The sequence below is a fragment of the Caretta caretta genome, chromosome 7 (assembly GCF_965140235.1).
Source record: "Caretta caretta isolate rCarCar2 chromosome 7, rCarCar1.hap1, whole genome shotgun sequence".
In the NCBI taxonomy this organism is placed as follows: Eukaryota; Metazoa; Chordata; order Testudines; family Cheloniidae; genus Caretta; species Caretta caretta.
In genome coordinates, this window is record NC_134212.1 from 34,503,930 (window position 1) to 34,525,046 (window position 21,117).

Sequence of the window (21,117 nt, forward strand, 5' to 3'; positions counted from 1 at the left end):
CAAGGACACAGAATTATTTAGCACTCGTACAGATGACAGTCCCTCAAAGATTCCAGGACATTCCACTCTGTGGGCACATACCACAAACTGTAAGCCTGTTAGGTGCTGGGGCAAACTAGGCAGAAGACTTCTAACAGCAATACAGATGATCTGAATGTGAGAACAGACAGGTGGGTGCTGAAAGTATCACCCATAGCTCTCTCATCCAATTTTGGTCCTCACCCCCTGCTGACACCATTCCCTGCTCCTCTTCAGGACCTTTCTCATGAAAATCAGCTCAAATAAGTGGCTTTCCTACTTTGCCTAGGAACCATAGAAGAAATTGCCTCTGGAGTATAGGGGAAGAGGCTTCTAATTCTGATATTTTCTTATTCCAAAGAAAGAAAGGGATTTTGTCCTATTCTAGACCTGAGAAGACTGAACAAATATATCTACCATCTCAGATACAGGATGGTAACTCTAGCCTCCATCATCCTTGCCCTTCAGGCTCAAGATTGTTTCATGGCTGTTTACAAGATGCATACTTCCATATCACCATCCATCCTACCTGCAGAAAGTACTTGCAATTCACAGTGGGGTCCAGTCGCTACCAATACAAAGTGATACCATTCAGTCTCTCCATAGAACCAAGAGTCTTTACAAAATGTCTGTCTATAGTGGTGACATATCTGAGGTGATGTCATTTACTTTTATCCCACATTTATCCCTGATCAAAGACAGATCTCATCAGGAAGTTGCCACAGCCCTGACGTATGGTTTTTCACCTATGCAAACAGCTGAAATTCATGGTGAATTATGGGAAATCATCTCTGAGCCCATCACAGATAATACGATTTGTAGGAAAACATAAGAACATAAAAATGGCCAATGGTCCATCTAACCCAGTATTCTGTCTTTGACAGTTGCTGTTGCCAGATGCTTCAGAGGGAACGAACAGAACAGGGCAATTTATCAAGTGATCCATCCCCCATCGTCCAGTCCCAGCTTCTGGCAGAGATTTAGGGATATCCAGAACATGGGGTTGTGTTCCTGACCATCGTGGCTAATAGCGATTGATGGACCTATCCTTCATAAACTTACCTAATTCTTTTTTGAATTGAGTTATACTTTTGACTTTCACAACATCCTCTGGCAGTGAGTTCCACAGGTTTGCTATGCATTGTGTGAATAAGTACTTCCTTACGTTTGGTTTTCAAACCTACTGCCTATTAATACCATTGGGTGACCATTGGTTCTGGTGTTGTGAAGGGATAAATAACACTTCCTTCTTCACATTCTCCATCCTTCATGATTTTATAGACCTCTGTTCTTCCCTCCTCCCCCTCCAAGTGATCTCTTTTTAAAAACTGAACAGTCCCAGTCTTTTTAAACTCCTCATATGAAAACTGTTCTGTGCCTCTAACCATTTTTGTTGCCCTTCTCTGAACTTTTTCCAATTCTAATTTATCTCTTTGAGATAGGGTGACCAGAACTATATGCAGTATTCAAGGTGTGGGCATGCCATGGATTTATATAGCAGCCCTAATCAACTCCAAATTAGCAAAAGCATATCTTCCTGAGGAAGGATTTTTCTCTTCATACAGTAATCACTGGTATAAAATCTAATCCAGCAACTACAATAACAAATTGCCTCAAACTTCTAGGTCACATGTTTACTCGCCCACATGATGCCCCTAGTCAGACCTCACCTGTGTCCATTACAAGGCTGGTTAAGGTCAAGGCATTGTGACAGGCTGGAAGGCTGCAAGAGGGTGCTAGAAGGCAGATACATTAGCCCCAGAATGTTAAAGGTCTTCTTCCCTACTAGCTGAGAAGCGGTTACCTCAGGTCAATGAGGGACATCTGATTCCAATTAGGGCCTGCCTGAGGCCTTTAATAACCCCTCCTTTGGTGAGAGAAAATGGGAAGAGAGAGGCACGCTGCTGCCAGGCTTGTGGCAGTTGGGAAATAAGTTTTTCCAGGGTGGGAGGCTGGGCTCCTTCCCACAGGGGAAGCTGCCAAACCGGAGGCCTGCTGCAGGAAGGACTGGCACCCCAGGGCAACCAACAGGGCAACACCCTGCACGTGGGAGGAGGCAGAGAAAGGTACCCCACTGGCTTTTCTTTGTTTGAGACTATTTTTCTTTTTGTTTGGTGGCGGATGAATCCTTCGGCCAACCTTCAGGCCTACACTTAAAGTACGACCAAAGGAGCACAGAAGGGGGAAGGCAAACCCTGCCATGAGGGGGGCTGATTACCCCAGGCCCTCCATCGCCAGAGGCGGGAAGCACTAAATCTGGTGAGATGAAGGAGGTGCCTTGCCACAGCATATAGTGAGCATGCAAATGGTGGTCCCAGTGCCCATCCTATCAGCTCAGAACTGGTGGGTAGACCACAAGAATGCTCAGAGCCCACTTCTCCATATCTCCCCTAGAAAGATGTTGGTCACAGATGCATCAAGTACAGGTTGGGAAGCACATCTGGATTGTGTCCGCATACAAGGGACTTGGTCTCAAAAAGACATGACTCTTCACATAAACATACGAGAATTATGAGCAATCAGATTAGCTTGCATAGCATTCCAGCCTGTTCTTCTAAACTCCCCAAATTCTCGCCCACAACATATCTGCACTGTACTGTATGAACAAGCAAGGAAGTGCTTCTTATCACCCCATATCAAGAAGTTATAGATAGGGTGTTTATGAACATGGGATAACCCGTCACTTTTCATCTTCCAGGAGCCAGGAACAACCTAAAATACTTCCTAAACAAGTAATCCATCGCCAGCCACAAATGGTCTCTGAACAGTTCCATCCTTAAATCAGTATAATGGGAAATTCTGTTATAGACTTTGTTTACCACTAAAGACCATAAGAAATGCCCAACCATTTTGTTCTAGGGAGGCATGAGCCCTCAATCATTGCAAGACACCTTCCTCATAGACTGGGATGGAGGTCTCATGTATGCAGTTGTGCCGATTTTCTTGATTCCAAGAGTGATGTGCAAAATCAAACAGGCTGCAATCACACTGTTACGGATATCTTCAGGACAGTTCTAGCTAACATATCTCCTTAAAATGTCTGTCTAGGCTTCTGTACCACTGCAAGACAGTCCATGCATAATATCACAGAAACAAGGTCAGGTACTTCATCCGTGCCCAAAGTCACAATATTTGATAGAATGGATGTTGGTCACCTGAGTGCTACCAACAGAGGCTGCTCACTACAAGTACAAGAGATCCTGCTGCAAAGTAGAAGGCTCTTCCCAGGGAAGACTTACTCCTTTAAATGAAAAGATTTTCAATTTGGGCAGCCCAGCACAACCTCAGCCCACTGAAGGCTTCTGTACCAAAAATCCTCAACTTTATTTTATATTTGAAACACCCTGGACACTCGGTTTTATCAAAGTCCACCTGGATGCAGTCTTGCCACACTACCATCAAGTCATGCTCAGTTTTTTCTCACCCTCCGGGATCCAGATTTCTAAAGGTGTTGCTGCATTCTTACCAATCAACAGAATGCCCTCTAAGGTGGGATCTTAATGTTATTCTTACAAATCACATGGAGCCCCCCTTTGAGCCTCTTTCTAAATGCTCTTTATATCACCTTACTCTGAAGACAGCCTTTTTAGTCACCATTATATCAGCGAGAAGGGTCAGCGAACTCCAAGGGCTCATGGCTAACCCTCCTTACACAGTATTACATGGAAATAAGATTTGGTTGGCAAAAAATAATTTACTTGGACACTGTCTATTCATTTTTATAAGGATAAGTATATCTGTCTTTGAATCTTCTTTAAAGTTTTTGTTTTTTTCACCCATGCTTTCCTTTAAGGTTTTTCCCCTCCTCTTTTGCTGTGTGAAAGACCCACACAAACAGGGAAATCTTGATTATGGTTAAACAATATACAGAAAGTGAACAAACTATTGGGGAAAAAATCTATTTTTTTCCCCAGATTTCATTTACAGTAATAGGAAGTTTGGCATTGGGGAGAAGGGGAAGTAGAGGGGTTTCTTTCTTTCTTTCTTTCTTTCTTTCTTTCTTTCTTTCTTTCTTTCTTTCTTTCTTTCTTTCTTTCTTTCTTTCTTTCTTTCTTTCTTTCTTTCTTTCTTTCTTTCTTTCTTTCTTTCTTTCTTTCTTTCTTTCTTTCTTTCTTTCTTTCTTTCTTTCTTTCTTTCTTTCTTTCTTTCTTTCTTTCTTTCTTTCTTTCTTTCTTTCTTTCTTTCTTTCTTTCTTTCTTTCTTTCTTTCTTTCTTTCTTTCTTTCTTTCTTTCTTTCTTTCTTTCTTTCTTTCTTTCTTTCTTTCTTTCTTTCTTTCTTTCTTTCTTTCTTTCTTTCTTTCTTTCTTTCTTTCTTTCTTTCTTTCTTTCTTTCTTTTTTCCACAAGTATTTTTTAGTTGATTGTATCATTTTAAAAAGCTCTGAGAGATGTATTATTCCTTTGCAGTAAATAGTAACATTTATTGTTGAGCTGATGCAGAGAAAAGCATGTATTTTTTTCAGGAAGAAGCAGCCTGTTGCACAAACAAAATCTTCTTGGAAATTAGGATGAAAAACTATATGTAGTTATTTTCCTCCTGGCAATTAACTTAAATTTGTTCATATGGAATTTCCAATTATAGTGACTAATTCATCCAACATTAAAGTTACCAAGATGATAGTATTGCCTACTTATCCCTTGAGTAAGGGTAGAGGTACACTGCAATCATTTAGTCTTCTGCCAAGATGTTTCTTCATTGTTCAGACCTAAACAAAGCTGTTTTGTACTTTACAGATTTGATTTCAGAGTGCCCTTGGGGTTCTGTCTAGGGCAAGGTGTTAAGTACCACCAGTTCTTCCCATTGTATACCAGCTTAAGTCTAATTATACATAAGAACTTAAGTTGTCTTCCTGGCATATATGAAATGGAATGAGACCACGGCTTATCTTCTGTTGGTGAAACATTAGATGGAGGGAGCTATAATTTGAATTTCAACCATTACTTTTTCTTTTGTGCAAAGGAGTCAAGTTTTCTAATTGAAATGTCCACTACAACACTGAGATCATACAGTTAAAAAGTACACAAAAATACTCAGTCCTGGCCTTGTGCATATACTGAACGAGAATGGTAGCAAGATGGAACCCTGCAGCAGCCTGCACAGGAATGTCCTTAGAATTGATGATACAAATACATCTTCTGGGGCTTCAGCCTACAGGGAACAAAGCTGCTCAAGGAGCCCCATCCCACTGTCACAAAGAAATAACTTCAGGCAAGTCAACAGTACTTCATATTCACTGGAACTGAAGGCAGCTGATAAATCTAATATCAGCGTAGACACCTGATCACTGGGATGAAATTGTTGTCCAGTGTGACAAGGATGGTTTCTGTGCAATATCCAGCTCTGTAACCAGATTGATGGGGGCTAGGGAGATCTAAGGCTTCTAGTTATTGTGACTCTCTTTTTACTATTCTTCTCAATTACCAATTGTGGCAACTTGAGCAGCTGTGTATTCATGTTATATAATATTCTTTAAAAGAATATGCGTGAATATATAATGCTTCAAGTATGTGTCATGTCTATCGCTGTAGGTGTGCATGGCAGGTAGTAAAGCTGGCATCTATTCCCACTCAAAGGGGACATAGACTCGCACAACAAGATTGATCTTATAGATAGCTCTTAAATTGAAGGAGCTCATGGAACATCGCTCTTCCAAAGACAAAGGCCCTAAGCAATCAAAGATCCAGCACCGATATGGCACTGATACCCCTGACAGAGCCGAGTAAGGGCTCGAGATATGCCCTGGAGGCATATTCCTAGTACTGAAGAAGTGACTGGAACTGGAACCAGCTCCATATTTCCCCATGGAACCACTTTCTGAAGAAGAGAAATACTTCTCCTCGCTATCACCAGCACTCCTTGACAACAACAAGCAGAGATCCATCTCCTATGCCATTGGAGAATGACCCCAAGGAGAGCATAAGGGCTTCAGATCACTGCCCAAAATGGTCTGAAAGTGGGACTGGGTTGGCCAGTTTGAACCACACCAGCATCAGTGTGGCATTTCAGCTTGGCCATATTGGCATTACTGAGGACCTTTGTCCTTTGTGTGAAAGAAATCAACCTCTTGTGCTTCTAGCAGGAGGAGGAGATCCCACTCTCTGGCACTATCATTGGTTAGGTCACCCACATTGGAAACAGATGTGGGGCTGCAGGAGATGACAAAGGGGCTATCACAATGATCCCTGTCTCCATCCAAGGAAACATTCTTGTCTCTGGATGAAGCAGTGACCCCAGCCTAGCCTCCACTGCCGTGATCAGTGACTTTAAAGCCTTCCAGGGCCTCTAGTCCAGAACTGGAGACCCTCGATATTGAGACCAAATTCCTTACAAGAAAAGTTTTAAGTTTTTTGATATTTTTGAGTGTGAAAGCACTGGCCAGGTTCATCGTCCTCCTCATTAATGAGTGGCTAGAGGAACTGGAAGGACTATGGTAGATCCTGGCCACTTCTCCGCTCACTTGGAGGTGGAAAGAAAATAAGTATTATATGCTCTAGAAGGGCTTACAGTGTTTCTATGCCCATCCGAACACAAGTACAAGAAAAATTGAAGTTCACTAAACATACTCATATGGACAAGGATCCGAAGAAATTAGACCTTTTTGGATGCAAGGCATATTCATCAGCCTCACTGCATCTTTAGGTAGAGAACTGCCAGGCATTAGTCACCAGATACAGTTGCTTCACATATGGGAGGGTCACTTCTTTCCTTTCAAAAATCCTACAGTGATGAAATGAAGGAGATTGTTAAGGAGGGCCAGATGGATACAAAGACATGGCTGCAGGCAGCCATGGTCACATCTGATACATCTGCAAGGTCAGTGGCCATGGCGGTCACAATCAGATGAGCCTTGTGGCTTCTGACATCGAGCATACCAAATACAGTTCATGATAAAGGACCTACCCTTTCAGGAGATGGAGCTCTTCAATAAAAGGACAGATCAAGTACTCTATTCCCTCAAGGACTCAAGGGTCACACTGTGGTACGTCGGAGTTTACACACAGTCTCCCTACAAAAAGCCATACAAGTACCCGCCAGCAAAGGCAGAGGATGTTTTCCTACTCCCAGGGCAGACAGCCCACAAAGCAAAACCCAGGTATTGCGGGGGACACCAGTCTTCTGCCTCCTTAACCAACCCGGTGTCTTCGCAGAGAACAGATTTGACAGGAAAGTGAAGAGTTACATCAGTTTGTCATATCACTGCTGATCGGAAGCCTGCCCCCATGTCCAGGGACCACCTTGCCCCTTTCCACCAGGCCTACGTGGCTGTCACAGCTGACAAATGAACATTAGACATTACTGCCCAAGGCTTCCTTTTACATTTCCACTCCCGATGCATCTCTCCTTTCCAGTCCTCCTTTTTTGTTTGTAAAGTTGTGCCACCTGTTCATCACCATTAGCTGCACAAAGAAAGTTGTAGAGGTGAAAGCAGCTGACGCTTAGGAAGTATTTAGTATTTATGTGCTGTTTTGGGAAATATTCATTTTACATCCCTCCAACTCTTTAATCAAACATGTAAAACCTAATTAGGAGAATATCTGGGTAAAAAGAGAAATTAAGTAGCTTATCTTCCATTATGATAGAGAAAAATACTTTGGATAATAAACTAATTAAGTTAAAAATAAATTGACAGTAATGTTCCTGCAATATATTTGTGTTTTGATGAATACTCTTGCATATTAGAGAATGTGTTGAAGTGAGTGCATGTGAAACAAATAGTCCTTCAGGACCTTGCTGGTTGGTTACTAGTCATGCAAATTAGCATACATGATACAGAATCAGTACAGCCAATATAATATCTAAACACCACCTGGGTTAAAATGACCTATTGATTTAAATGGGGAGGCTATCTGGATATGAAGTTTAAAATATACAAGACTTTGAATTTTTTTTCTCAATTGTTTTTGTTCCATAGTTTCCCCAGTGATAATTAAAGAATGGGCTGCTTACAAAGGAAAATCTCCCCAGACTCCTGAACTGGTGGAAGCGCTTGCGTTCAGGGAATGGACCTGTCCCAATCTGAAGAAGCTTTGGCTGGGAAAAGCAGTAGAGGACAAGAACCGAAGAATGAGGGCGTTTTTGGCCTGTATGAGATCAGATACACCAGCAATGCTCAATCCAGCTAATGTGCCCACTCATCTTATGGTGCTCTGTTGTGTATTAAGGTGAGGGTTTATCATAAGTTAAAATAGCATGAAAGAAATGTGTTACTACGTTGTATAATATATTGCTCTATCAAGTCTTTCTCTAATCCTGCATTAAACCATGACTTTGAATATTAATAATTCACATTGCAAGTATTTTTGGAAGAAATGACTTCCTCACTTCTGTGATTCTTAAAAGTATGCTCGCTACTTGTCCGTTTTTCAGCTAATTCCATAGAGAGTTGAAAGAAGAAAAATTGGCTTTTTTGTCACAGTTGCTTCTTTGCATTTGAATTGTTATATTTGAACTGTGATTTAGACTTGTTATATTTAAGGCTTCTAAGTAGCCAGACACAAACATTGCCTTTTGGGTCACAGAAACTGGCACTGTATATTCCCAAAGAAAAACCAAAAGGTGCTGCAGAAAATAATTGCTTAGTAGCTTTTTGGGATTGATTTCCCATTTACTAGGTACTAGTACTAGTACTAGGCTTGCTGGTTCCCTTACTTGATTTGACTGGCCCACATGAGAGGTGCAGAATTAAGAAGGAAGAGACTAACCTTCAGTTTCAGAACTGAATTAGGAATGAGTGCTCCTGTACCTTGGGGGGGCGGGGAATCCCTAGTCACCTAGTAAGACCCAGCTCTTGCTTCTTGATCTGGCAGGACCCAAGATCTCAGGTTGAAAGGAGAGATTTGTATGAATGGGAGAGAGGTCTTGGGTAAATTTTTGAGATGATAAATGTAAGTTTGCCTCCAATTTAATATTAATTTCTCTTGCCTTTTGAGCCACGTATAGTTTTTCTTCAAGCAGTGGTCCTTATTGTATTCCACTGAGAGTAGTGAGCATGCACCTGGAGCTTTTAAAAGTAGTAGTGTCTGTTGGTCCGCGCACGCGCCCTTGTTACTGCCTCATGGTTTCGACCAAGGCGATAAAGGGCGGGGCGGAATTATAAATAAGGCACTTGGCTTTGTAGGAGTAGAATACAAATAGTTCCAATAATATTTTATTAAAACCCGTAACACATTTGTAAAATAGTTTTTCTGTGATGTGACATGAATAGTTTATGTGAGGTATAAAATTTTATTGACACTTGTTTGGAATGCATAAAACTTGCTGTGACTTCACTTCTGAGTAATGTGTTCATCTCAGACTCATGTTGATGAAACCTTTATACTACACCATTACTTTTATGTGTATCATCACGCACTTCTGCTTTAGGTAATATTTTTATGGCCTATCCTACTCTTTTTGTTATTGACAGCAGCGTGGGGTTCTGATGATCATGTGTGCTGTGGGGTGAGTTCACAGGCAGTGTCTTATCAGTATGTTTTGCTTGGACATTTGCATCAAATAATGGATATTTTCCTAATTCATCTACTCTGAGGAGCCAGCTCAAGGGGTATAATGTAAAAATATTGTCAAACAACATTACTGGTTTTCTTTGAGTAACTTTTGACCAAATACATATTTTTATGCTATGCAAAAGTATTTGGATCAGCACAAACTACAATAATTAATTTAGACAAGGTGGGTGTGGTAATCTTTTATTGGACCGACTTCTGTTGGCGAAAGAGACAAGCTATCAAACTATACAGAACTCACCTACCGTGTCTCTCTCATGGGATCAACAGGGCTGTAACAGTACTGCAGACAATAATTAATTTGTCATTTATAATTAGCAGCATTACCAAAATATTAGTCTGGCATTAAACCCTAAGAAATCACTTCTATTTTTTTCGCTATGTCTTATCTTTAATTTGAAGCTGAACAAAAAGTTTTTGGCTTCGTTCTGGTGGCTTTTCTGTTCACACAATAATACCTTTTACTTTAGCTGTTAAAGTGAGGACTCTGAGTAAATCTTCTTTGAGTGATTGCACATGTCCATTCCACTGTAGGTATTTGTGCTCTCCGGTGCACGGTTGTTGAAGAGTTTTTCCCTTGGTCGTACCTGTCAGGGCAGCCTGAGCACCCTCTGCTGTCTCATACACATTGGAAAGGCATAAAGGGCTGAGCGCCCCACACCCACCTCAGTAACTTTCTACCACCTGTTACAGTCATTGAAGCTCCCTGTTCTTGCTTCTGCAAGTCTTTCTCAATACCTATATATTGTACCTATGTGTAGTTAGTGTAGTCTAGTAGTTACTCAATTCGCTAGTTTAAAAAAATTGTTTTTATTGTTTGAGCATGAACCACCCCCAGTACCGGAGGTATCCCCCACATACTCTGGATTTCAAGCCCTGCCACTGTTGTGGCAAGGCTATGCTGAATAGGGACCCTCACCCCGGCGGCCTTAAGTGCCTGGAGGAAGCTCATGTGAGGGACAAGTGCAGCATTTGTAAGGGCTTTAATCCTCTTCAGAAAAAAGACAGGGCAGTAAGGTTAAAATATCTGGTCATCGAATTGCCTCTGTGGCCTCCATCTGAGCCCTCTACGTTGCTCTGGGTACAGAGCACCTTGTCTTGGTCAGGAGTACACCTGCCATGCTACTGGTACCAAGAGGCATAAGAAATTGGACTCCGTATGAGGACCTCAAAGAAATCAAAGAGGATGAGCTCTAATAAAAACTCAGGAGGATGATCAAAAAGGAAGCAATTCCCAGAGCACACCTCTAAACAGGGAAGTTCATTGACTCCAGAGGCCAATGTGGGCCTGTCAAGACTGGTTCTCTAAGCATCTTCATTGGCATCTCCTTGCCACATTGTACCACACAGTATCTTTCTGGCACCCCGCCTACTCCTGAGGTGTTGGAGGCTGCGAAAGGGTTGTGGAACCTTTCCACCAGCGGTTCAAGAGTCTCACCTGGCACCAGTGCTGCTGGCACCACCTCCAGGGCCTTCCCCTCCAACTAAGCAGCTCCACCAGATGTGGCATCAGGGTACCAGTGAGGCCGGTATCATCTAAGGGAAAGGCACAGATGATATCTCTGTCTCCGCTTCAGAGTCAGCCTTCCTCTGCAGTATCAATGGGTACAGTACCATCTTGGTCTCAAGAAAAAGTTTCATCCTTATCAGACTCTGAAGTGGGTTCCTATGTTTCCCAACCTAGCTGGTCCCACTGGGGGAGAGATGCCACCTGCCCACCCGGGTTTCTGCCACAATACCAGCAGGGAGTTTACAGGAGGGGTCCTTGGGCAGTGTAAAGCTGGAGTCCAGGGACATAGTAGTGGCCCTTTTGGGACCCGTAGGTTCCCCACCCCAGTCAAGAGCATCCCTACAGCCATCTCAGCTGGCTCCATCTGCTGTGTGCCAGGAGCATTGTCCCCCCAAACATCTTGGTACTGAGCAGGCTTGGGATCTCTCACACGAGCAACTGTAGGAACGGAACCATTAGTATCCTCTTCCGCCTCTCCTGATGAGGCAGTCATGATGGAGCCTAAATCTCCACTTCTGGGTGATTTATTTTAAGACTCATCAGGAGCTATGAGGAGGATGATTATGGCGCATGATATCCACCCGAAGGAGTGGGAAAAACTCCACAAGCTAGTGGAAGTTCTAATCTAGCCCCAGCTAGAATAGCTCTGCGAATATATGAGGCTTAGAGCCCACCAAGATTCTCTGGCAGACCCCAACTTCCCTGCCTTTGACTGTTGAAAGAGTAGAGAGAAGGTACTACCTCCTCTCCCCAGGGGTTTGAGCACTGTATAACCATCCTCCTCCAATGTCCCTTGAAGTTGCAGCAGCCAGTGAAAAGGAACGATAGGGATACCAGACTTCAGCACCAAAGAATAAAGAGGACAAGAAGTTGGACTTACTTGGGAGGCAGCTTTATTCCACAGGTGGATTACAGCTTCACACTGTGAACCAGCAAGCTGTGCTGCGATGCTTTGATTTCACTCTGAGGGGGACAGGTTTGAAATTGAAAGACAAGCGCTCATGTGAGGCAAAACAGGAATTCCTCACTTGGATAGGGCAAGTTGGTTGCCAGAACAGCTCTACAGGCTGTCTTCATCAGTCTCAGCGTTTTCAGTGATTTACTCCTTAAGTCCAAGACCTACCATAGAGAAGGAGCAGAGATTACAAATGGTGACGCCCATCACTGCCCTTTGTGTCTGCAGCCACTGGTTCAAGGCAGGCAGCATCTTCCAAGAACTAATTTTTCATGGGCAGGTTGAGAGCTGTCTACTACTCTGGGACTTCTGTGTCAGCAACTCTCTACTTCTGAAGGAGGCCCACCTCCAAGAGGCTCAGAACACACTGGCAGGCTGCCTAAGCAGGTTGTTCATCAATCACCAGCAGTGGTCCCTTCGCCCAGACATAGCAAGGTCCATTTTCCAGGTCTGGGGAACTCCTTAAGTGGATCTGTTTGCAACAAAGGGCAACACAAAATGTCACCAGAGCAGGTCGAACCCCACGTTCACTGACTGATGCTTTTCCGCTGCTGTGGTCAGATGGTCTGTTATATGCTTTTGCCCCGTCCCTGTTCTGCCAGAGTTCTGTGCAAGGTGAAACAGGACAAGGCCAGTCTTACACTCATTGTGTTAGTGTGGTCCTGTCAACACTGGCTTTCACAGCTCTCGGACCTCTGTCAGTCCCCGTCCGTTACTCCCGCTTCATGCTGCCCTAGCCTTGCAGAATTGTGGTTGCCTCCTTCACCCCAACCTCCAGGATCTTCACGTGATGGTCTGGAGACTTCTCTACCAATGTCAGCCAAGGAGTCCTGCTCCAGAGAGGTGCAGGAGGTACTGCTGAATAGTAGAAAACCATCGAGGATGACAACTAGCTAAGTAGAAGAGGTTTTCTGTCTGGTTGAGGCTGAAAGGAGTCTCCCCAGTTCTTGCTTCTATTCAGCAAGTGCTGGATTGTCTTTTGTATCTGAAACATCAAGGATTAGCTCAATTAGGGTACACCTAGCAGCTGTATCTGTGTTTCACTCTCCTGTGGATAACCGTTCTCTTTTTTCCAGACCGATGGTTGTAAGATTTTTAAAGGGCTTGGACAGGATGTTTCCACATGTACAGAGCCCTATTCCGCCGTGAAGCCTGAATTTAGTCTTGAAGTTGATGGATCCCCACTTTCAGCCTTTAGTGACCTGCTAGTCTATATTACACCTTTCAGTGAAAGTAGCATTTTGAGTAGCCATTACGTTGGCCAGGAGAGTAGGGGAGTTGAGGGTGTTAGTATCACATCTTCTATATATGATTTTTTTATGCAGAGAATGTCTACTTTCATCCCTATCCAAGGTTCCTTGCACAAGTGGTCTCCTCTTTTCACATCAACTAGGCAGTTTTACTTGCCGTCCTTCTTCCCAAAGCCTCACAGTAATGAGAGAGAGAAGTCACTGCTCACTCCAGAAGGCAGAAGAGATTAGTGCTTTATGTGGAGTGGACTAAGCCATTTAGATTTTCATCTCAATTGTTTGTTGCATTTGCAGACAGAGTTTCTACACAGAGGATTTAGGCATGGATATCCAGTTGTATTCGCTTATGTTAGCAATGGGTTAATGCAGAGCTGCTGGATAGAGTATTGGGTCATTCAACTAGATCCCAAGTGGCCTTTGAGGCATTTCTTCTGGCTCGTGCCAATATTGGACATTTGCAAGGCAGCAACCTGGTCAGAGTGTCACATGTTTGCCTCTCACTATACAATCTTAGCAATCTAGAGGCAAAGCTAAATTTGGACAAGTGCTCCACCAGTCTTTTTGTTCAAATGGATTCTGATCCCACCTACAGTGGAGTGGACATGTGCAATCCCTCAAAGAAGGAAAAAAGATTACTAATCTTTCAGTAGTTCTTTAAGATGCCTTGCACTTGTTCATTCCCATTTCTATCAGAGTCATTCCGGTAGGAAGGAGTTGAGGGGATCTTGGGATGGCTCAGTCCTTTATGCCTGTGTAATGTGCACAAGACAGCAGAGGGCACTCAGGATAAAAGGATAAAAACTCTCCAACTGTGCATTGGAGTCCACAGACACCTACATGGAATGGACATATGCAACATATTGTGAAGAACAGCAGTTACAGAAAGGTTATTAACTGTTCTTTGTTTGCCTTTGCTGTAGGTATATGGTGCAGTGGCCAGGGATCCGTATACTTCGTCGCCAGGAACTTGATGCGTTCCTTTCTCAAGCGTTGTCTCCAAAACTCTATGAACCTGACCAGCTACAGGAACTTAAGGTAATTCTTAATCCAACTTCCTTCATTAGAGAAATCTACCCAACTGATCCATAATATTAACGTTGAGCAAGTGATGTTTGTCTCTAAAGACATTAAGCATTAAGGCCCACTTTTTAAAAAGTGATTTAGGTATCCACTGTGCCTTGTTTGTGCTGGGAAGCTTCTCCAGGATCATTTCATCTACTGTGTTCTGAATATTGTACGGCTCTTTAAAGTATTCTTTCCATCGCTTATTCAGTTCTTAGAAGTAGCAAATATCTTGATAGAAAGATGAAGAAGAAAAAGGCACTGGGAAGTGACAATGTCTAACCGATTTAGGAGCCTATTTCTCATTTTCAAAAAGGATTTAGGCACCTGAAAGTCAGTGGGATTTTAGGCTCCTAAAACAGGTGTTGCAACACTGAGCACCGTAATGCCTAAATATCTTTAAAAATCTGGGATGTCCATTCAATGTATATAGGTCACGTAGTCTGTGAAATGCAAACTTTTTAAGTGCAGCAAAGACTGGTACTCGCTCAGTTATAGTGTATTGTTTATGTTATGAAAATAAAATTTTAGAGGGGTTTTTTTTGGTGAGATTTTATTCTTACTATTTTATGATAGCCCTTTGAAAGCTTAAACCACAAATCTATTTCTGAACAGACCTATTTTCCTTCTGGTGAGGTTGCTCTTGAATCATCATCTTGTTGATTTAAATAAATGGATTTCTTTGTTTAGGGCCAAAAGATCCTTGTAGCATTTATTTTGAGTGGAGAAACACAAAGAAGTTTAATTAGACTTAAAAGCATAAATAAAGAGGTGGGGGAAGCAGTCTTCCAGCATTGATTGTGTTCCATAAATATTAACTTGCATACTTTTAAAAGACTTTAGCAAAGATGCTTATCTTTCTAGATACAATTATATATTATGAAGTAAACATAGCTAACTATCCCAGGGGTGGGAAGCCTTTTTTCTGTCAGGGGCCACTGACCCACAGAAAAATCAGTCAGTCGCAGGCCACACACAGCCCTGTGGGGGAGTGTGGAGGCTTGGGGCTTTACCCCGCAGCAAGGCGAGCCGGCACTCGCAGCTCCAGCCCCGCAGGGGGCACGGAGGCTCATGGCTTCCTCTAGGCTCCAGGGTGCGGCCAGAAATGAGGGGTTCAGGGTGCGGGAGAGGGCTCCAGACTGGGGCCGGGGGTTGGGGTGTGGGAGGGGTTGAGGGCTCCAGCTGGGGGTGCAGGCTCTGGGAGGGGCTGGGGGGTTTGGGATGCAAAAGAGGGATCCAGGATGGGGTCAAGGGATTTGGAGTGCGGGAGCAGGCTCAGGGCTGAGGCAGGGGGTTGGAGTGCGGGAGGAGGTTTGGGGTGCGGCCTCCGGGAGGGAGTTTGGGTGAAGGAGGGGGTTCTGACCTGGGGCAGGGAGTTGGGGTGCAGGTGTGGGTGTGGGGAGGGAGTTAAGGCGTGGGAGAGACCTTTGTAAGTCCGTCTGTCTTCACAGTGGCACCCTCCTAGAACCCCTCTCCAGAATTCTGTGCCCCAGAATGGAGAAAATGGCAGGGTTTAGTCCTGTATTCATAACAGACAGCTGGATCCTGAGCCCATCCAGCACTCTGCTTAATGAAAACGAAAGAAAACTTTAGCATGGGGCAGGGAGTTGGTGACCTGAAGCAACTCACTTAGTCTTCTTTATGTTGTTGGAAGATGGCCGATGGGGAGAAGGAACAGGAAGGGTTCCACTTCTGCGGCCTCACACTAAAGTAATAGTTGTATGTAGTCTTCCAGAGTCCCCGTATAAGAAGTAGAGCCCAACCAAGCCAGAGAGGACTGTGTCTTCCTACTTGAAGATGATTGCTCCAAGCCAGTGTGTGAGCATGTGCTGTACTGAACTGAATGGACAGACAGCAAAAACATCTATTTTTCCCAAGCTGAGATCCACAGTTAGAAGAAGACACTGCAGAGAGCAGGGAGAAGCAGCAGCCTGTGGCATTGCTCTCCCTAGTAGCTGGAGCAGATGCAGCTCACCTAGATTTCAACTGTCTAGGCTCAGAAAGGTAGATGCATCGTGTTTCCTCCTGCCACCAGGATCCAGCCAGTGGGAGTGCTGCAGAGATCATGCATTGTCTGTATGTTTTCCTATGGTGTCAAGCAGGCTATATCTTGCTACAGCCTTACCTGCCTGTGTTTACTGGTAGCCCCCAGCTGTGTATTCTCTCTGTCCGATCCTTTAAGCAAGTCAGATGTCATCTTAAAGATGACATCTCCTATTTCTCCCACTCGTTTCAGGAAGGATCCTCTAGCTATCATCCAGCCGTAAAAAGAAGTTGCTTAAGGAGATGCATACAAGAAAACCAAATCAGTTGACCCCAGTGAATCCCACATTTTAAGCATAAAAGAGCTAATAAATCCCATAAACGATAATGTGGAAGAAAATAATCCTGAGTCTAGATCAGAATCTTATTTGGATTGTTATTCAGCAGATGGAGAGAATAAATCACTTTCCAGGATCCTTGCAGCCCAAGGATGCCTGAAAAGCCTAGACTAAAAATATATATAGTGTATATATATCCAAAAGGAAATGAGGAAGAGAGATTCTTCATTGTCATTTTTCTCGTAAACTTTTAATTACCAGAAGAAAGGAGATAATGAGACCTAGGACAGAATGCAGTCAGCCAAAATGAGCACATGCTGGGTTCTTACAGGACAGCTCATCGGTCGCTCTCAAAGCACAAGTTCTCAAGAATCCTGTTTCAGCCATTGCAAATGGGATCATTTGCAGAAGTTCTTCACTGATTGCTAAAAAGCAACATACTAGATTCCTGAAAGCAGCATCACTAAGTCCTCCTATCATTCACAGTTGCCCATGTGGAGCCTGAACTGATTAATTCAGGACTGTTGCTGAGATCAGTGTCTCTGTATTTTCTCACATTCAGTTGTGGTTGTCGTCTTTTTAAGGAAAGTTTTTAAATAAATGCTTTAACCATTCAAGTATAGTATGTCACCTTCCTTCAGGATAAGGTGGTTAACGGTGCTGACTCAGTAGTCAGACCAAAGGATAACTATCTTTTGCAACATCAGAGAGGCAGTACACATCTCTCCAGGAAAACACATAGATAGCTTTTGTCCAAATCAAGAACATCCCTTGAGCGAGAAACCCTACATGTTTAGAAGTACGGTCAAAATATATTTGCACATGTCTGAGGCCTACAGAAGTCAACACAAGTACTTTATCCTGCAGCAGGCTGCGGGGGGAAAGCTATACAAAGTCTCAGTGGTAGGATGGATCAGGGGTCTCACAAAGCTAACTGGGCAACCTTACTTGTAGGTATTGATGAAAACTCAAAAGGCAACTTTATGGCCAAAAGGTGGGATGTGGCATATGAGGAAATCTGCAAGGCAATAACTTGGTCTTCATTCCTCACATTCTCATAACCCAACAATGTAGACATAAAGTCCTCTGCAGATTTTGTTTTGCGTGTGTTAACAAAGTAAACAGTCTTGCTGTTGTCTCCAATTTCAGTGGGTAGAGGAGGAAACCACACTGTGAAGGACACAAAGGTTTCAGCAAAAGAATTCCAGAAGAGAATACATTTTTTCATGTCTGAGAAAAATGATTGGCAGAGACCAGGCAAATATTTCCAGGAAAGGATTGACATCTTCACGTGTCAACTGAACAGACAGAGTTTACTCCTGAGGGCATTCTGTGCCAAAAAATTAAAAATTCTGCACACAGTATTTTTAAATTCTGCAAAATTCTGCAAGCTTTATTTGTCAATAAATAAATGCAGAGGCTCCAGCATGGCACAAGCCACTGGCTGCACGAAAATGGGAAATCACCCTGCAGCCTCCCCAGCCCCAAGGCACGGATTCAGTGGTGAGGCTGCACCCGACCCTGACACAGCACAAGGCCTGGGCCTACCTCAGAAGCACCCTGGGGCCCTGTCCCTCTGTGCCAGGGGCAGGCAGGCTCAACCAGGCAGGATCCAAGTATGGAGGGGCTTGGTGTCGGGGGATCCAGGTGTGGGGTGAGAGGATTCTGTGTGGGACAATCTGTGTGCAGGCAACTCTCAGTGGGGGGTGTAAGTGTGGATGGATCTGGATGCACCAAGTCTCATTTGGAGTGTGGGGGGGTTCCAGGTGCAGGGACAATGGGACTCTGTAGGGGCTTCCAGGTGAATGGTTGGGGCTCAGCAGAGGGGTCTGGGTGGAGGGAGTGGGGCTTGATGGGGGTCAGGGTGCAGCTAGTTGGGGATCAGTGGCGTGAGGGTCTAGATCTGGGGGGCTCAAGGGAGTGGGGCTTGTCAGGGTTGGGGTTTGAGTACAGGGAGCTCAGTGGGGGGTGGCCTGGGTGCAGGGGTGGGGGTCCAAAGGCAGGGGTCTGGGTGCAGGGGGGCTTCTGATGCAGGGGTTGAAGTTCCATGGGGTGGGGTTTGGGTATGGAGGGATGGGGCGGGGTTGGGTGTACAGGGTGAGGCTTGGCAGGGGCGTCGGGGTATCGGAGGTCCGGATGCACAGGGGTTGGGCAGATGGGGGAGCAGCTCCCTGTGCAGAGACCCCTTCCCTTGTAGCTGAGGAGCGATGGGGGCAGGAAGCGGGGAGGACGCTGAGCTTCCTGCAGCTGGGGGAGGTTTCTGGGGGTGGATCTGACACAGCGCCAGCCACTCCTTGCAGGGGAAGAGGAAGTCCCGTCCTCTCCTGCTTCTAGTCCAGCCAGGACTAGCAGCTGATCCCAGCTCAGGGGAGGAGCCACTGGCTGGGGTGTCCCCAGCCCTGCAGTGATTTACCTCTCTGCTGGTTGCTCTGGGTGTCTGAAATGATGTACCTGCACAGCTAGGGAGTGGTGCATAGTTACTCTTGCAGCTTCCCTTTGCATCCATGTTAGAAAGTCATTTTTCTGCAGGGAAGCGAAGAAATCTGCAGGGGACATGAATTCCATGCACGCGCAGTGGCACAGAATTCTCCCAGGAGTAAGAGTTCTCTTGTTTACATACTGAAAATAAATGCTCCTTATTTTCTTTCCATTATCTCCTCTTATCCCTCAACCAGTCTGTTATTTCACTGTCAGAAACCCATTATAGCTCCAACTCTTCATTAATAAAATTTGTTTTTCTAATGATACAAGACTGCTTTTCCAAATGCTACAGATGCTGACACAATTTTTCTAAGATGGCAACCTAGAGCTAATAGAAATTCTTTTGCAATGGAAGTAGGACAGAGGGGGAAAAATGCAATGTTTCAGAACCGAAACATTAAAAAATGAAATCTTAAAAGTTGAGCACTCCTGAGAGTTTCCAGCAGTAAACCACAGAAGATACACCGAAAACATCAAAATATTTTTTTGCTATCTACAGTTTAAACAATATTAAGTGCAAACATAATCAGAGCAGAGAATGTCAGGAAAATCTCTTAACCTTTGTTTGTTGTAACATGTTCCAAGACTGTCTGAAAAATTTATGTAATTGGCTGCATAATGCATGTTGTTTTGGGTGCTCTTAACGCAGCAGTAAACTGTAGTGTGTGCCTTGTAAGATTTATACACTTAAGCCCCAAACCTAGGGGTTCAGCTGAGATGCTCTTAGCACAGGATCTGGGGAGGTGAGGGAGACACGGATGGTTTTATTCCTCTTTCCTCAATCCATTGGCTAGTTCAGCTCCGGTGCAATTTATAGCAGTATGAGTATTTTCAGAGTTTCATTAGAAACCACTGTAATCTAATTCAAACTACCATAACTTCTGTCAAAATGGGTTTAGAATTACACTACATGTAAGTGGTATGGGGCTTGATCACACATGGATAATCACAATCACCAAATGACATACTTTGTTAAACAGGAAATTATGGTAGAGTTCAGTACATTCGCTTTTGTTGTCGACTTAACTGTCAACTTCTTTTAACACCAGAGCACGAAGAGTAGGTAAATGGAAGCTGGATTCTGATCTATGTGCTCACTTCAAAATTCAGTTCTTTAAACAAAAACGTTTCTTTAGTGTGTATGTGGGGTCGGGGGAGGTCTCCTACATGACTGTCCAAATAATTACAATCACCATAGGAAATTTAAAAAATCATTGTTAATTTCTTCTCATTTTGGGAGAAGATAGGAGAATAGCACTGATATTTCTTAACCTGTGCTTGACTTCTAGCTCTTTTAAATACTTCTAGTTAAGCAAGCCCAACGCTATTTGAAGATGTAACTTTTCTCCCAGGGATGTGGTGAATTCAGAGAGCAGCTTCTCAGTTGTCGGTAGCATGGAAACATTACTTTAAATCTCACAGTGGAGATCCTTCCTTGACAGCATAAGTGAACAGTGCTGTCTTTGTCCTACTGTGAAAAAAAATAAAAAATTATATGATTGCTACCAATCATTAAATCAGCACAGAGCATATTTAAGGCTGCCTTCTTCTAATTTCAGTCACATGACCCCTTCCCTCTCCCACCAAGATTTGGGTTTTACTTTGGCATGAATTTTATTAGAGACATAAGGTAGGTGATGTAATATCTTTTATTGGTTAACCTTCACCTACCTTGTGTATCTCATATCCTGGGACCAACACAGCTATCACACTACAACAAACATGAGTTTTTATTCTTCTCTTCGTTAAATGCCATTTCTGTAGCTCATGTACTTGTCATGACTCATGAATAAATATTAAAATATGAAATATAAACTTGCATTATTTGAGATCACATGTTTTCTTTTGGAGTGCTGATCTGGAAGCAATCCTTACTTGTTCTGGAACATTTGTAGCGGTCTGTCAAAGTATTTCTAGCTTTGGAACTGGCAGGTCATTGGACATGAAAACTGTTGTTCTTGCTATTCTTGTTTTTCTTCCTGGCTGTTTCCAGCATGATTTTAGTGAGAAATAT

The 21,117-nt window shown here is 43.6% G+C and overlaps 1 protein-coding gene across 3 annotated transcripts in view; it reads left to right on the forward strand.

Annotated features, from left to right (window-relative positions):
* Positions 1-21,117, forward strand: part of FAM120A (family with sequence similarity 120 member A) — a 119,936-nt gene that overhangs the window by 78,447 nt on the left and 20,372 nt on the right. For all 3 annotated transcript variants that reach the window (XM_048858012.2, XM_048858013.2, XM_048858011.2), the window contains exons 11-12: positions 7,931-8,180; positions 14,160-14,274. In XM_048858012.2, coding sequence (XP_048713969.1) covers positions 7,931-8,180; positions 14,160-14,274 — 365 coding nt within the window. The remainder of the gene's footprint in view (positions 1-7,930; positions 8,181-14,159; positions 14,275-21,117) is intronic.